This window comes from Setaria italica, chromosome V, assembly GCF_000263155.2.
Source record: "Setaria italica strain Yugu1 chromosome V, Setaria_italica_v2.0, whole genome shotgun sequence".
NCBI lineage: Eukaryota > Viridiplantae > Streptophyta > Magnoliopsida > Poales > Poaceae > Setaria > Setaria italica.
This window is the reverse complement of record NC_028454.1, coordinates 17,262,372-17,263,979: the sequence shown is the minus strand read 5'-3', so window position 1 is coordinate 17,263,979 and position 1,608 is coordinate 17,262,372. Positions and strand designations below refer to the sequence as shown.

General features: G+C 53.2%; 1 protein-coding gene across 1 annotated transcript; it reads right to left on the bottom strand.

Moving 5' to 3' along the window:
- Nucleotides 1-298: 298 nt before the first annotated feature.
- On the bottom strand, nt 299-868 carry LOC101753971. Its single transcript, XM_004971772.1, has 2 exons — nt 818-868; nt 299-751 (listed from the first exon to the last, which is right to left on the bottom strand). The coding sequence occupies exons 1-2, from the start codon at nt 866-868 to the stop codon at nt 299-301; spliced, it is 504 nt and encodes a 167-aa protein (XP_004971829.1).
- Between the last annotated feature and the right edge of the window lie 740 nt (nt 869-1,608).

The following is a 1,608-nucleotide window of genomic DNA, read 5'->3' as shown; positions in this document are numbered from 1 at the left end:
GGGTGAAGCCCCCGGGCGCCTTCTTGAAGGGTCCGACGAGGTCCAGTCTCCAGATCACGAATGACCATGTGATGGGGATGGTCTGGAGCGCCTGTGCGGGCAGATGGGTTTGGCGCGTGAAGAATTGGCACCCCTCGCAGGTGCGCACCACGTGGGTGGCATCGGCTACTGCTGTCGGCCAGTAGAAGCCCTATCGGAAGGCGTTCCCAACGAGGGTTCTTGGCACGGCGTGGTGGCCGCAGGCCCCGGCGTGGATGTCCTGTATCAACGCCTTTCCCTGCTCGATCAGGATGCAGCGCTAGAGGATGCCAGTGTGGCTCTGCTTGTAGAGCTCTTGGTCGATGATGACGAAGGATTTGGCACAATGTGCAATCTTGCGTGCCTCCGTCTTGTTCATTGGGAGCATCTCGCGGATGAGGTAGTCGAGGTACGGGGCTCTCCAGTCAGGTGGGGGGTCAGGCCCCTCTGCTAGGTTCGTGTCGATCTCCATGACTTCAGGGTCGGTGGGATCGGCCTCCGGGTCTAGGACAGATGGAGAGTCGCCGACCTTTCCAAAGTTGACGCCCGATTCCGGGACAGGTGGCGCGTTGCCGACCTCTTCCGGGTCGGCGCCCAAGTCCGGGGCAGGTGGCACGTCGTCGACCCTTCCCGACTCCTTGTAACAGATCGAGGGCTTGTACTGGTCGCTGACGAAGATGCCGTCGGGGACGGGCTTTCGACCGGATGCCGCCTTCGCCAGTTCGTCAGCTACCTCGTTGAAACATCTTGCGATGTGGTTGAGCTCTAGTCTGTCAAACTTGTCTTCGAGCTTGCGGACTTCGCTGCAGTACGCCACCATCTTGGGGTCGTGGAAGCTCCACTCCTCCATGACTTGTTCGACGACTAGCTGAGAGTCGCCTCGGATGTCTAGCCGCCAGATGCCCAGCTTGATGGCGATGCGAAGCCCGTTGAGGAGAGCCTCGTACTCAGCGACATTGTTAGATGCAGGAAAGTGGAGCGGATCATGTACCTCATGCACACGCCGACAGGAGAGACGAAGACCACACCTGCTCTGGCACGAGCCTTCATCAACGACCCGTCGAAGTACATTGTCCAGTACTCCTACTTCTCCGGCATGGATGGCGTCTGGATCTCTATCCACTCTGCAACAAAGTTGGCGAGTACCTTGGAGTCATCATGTTCCAGTAGTATTTGAGTTCCAATGTATTAATTTGTCCATGGTGTGCATGTTGGAGGTATGCCCTAGAGGCAATCATAGAGATGATGATATTCCATTTGTATTCATGATTTGTATATTGTGTTCATTGAATATCCATTAAAGGCTACTTGAATTGATTTGCAATTATGTGAATTGTATGTGAAACTCTTTACTTGTATGGTTATTCTAAAGTTGTCCCTAGTCGGAGTTCATGTGAGGACACACATGAATATTAGACTAGCACATGTATTAGTTGATGACTATGTTTCACAAGTCATGGACATGGAGATGTTGAACTAATAATGTGGACACATGTGGAGACATGTGTTAGGACTGACCCAACACGAGAAGTAGTTCTCTCTTTAAACAACATATACGCTTTGTCCTTAGACCTGAGATTGTCGCATGTA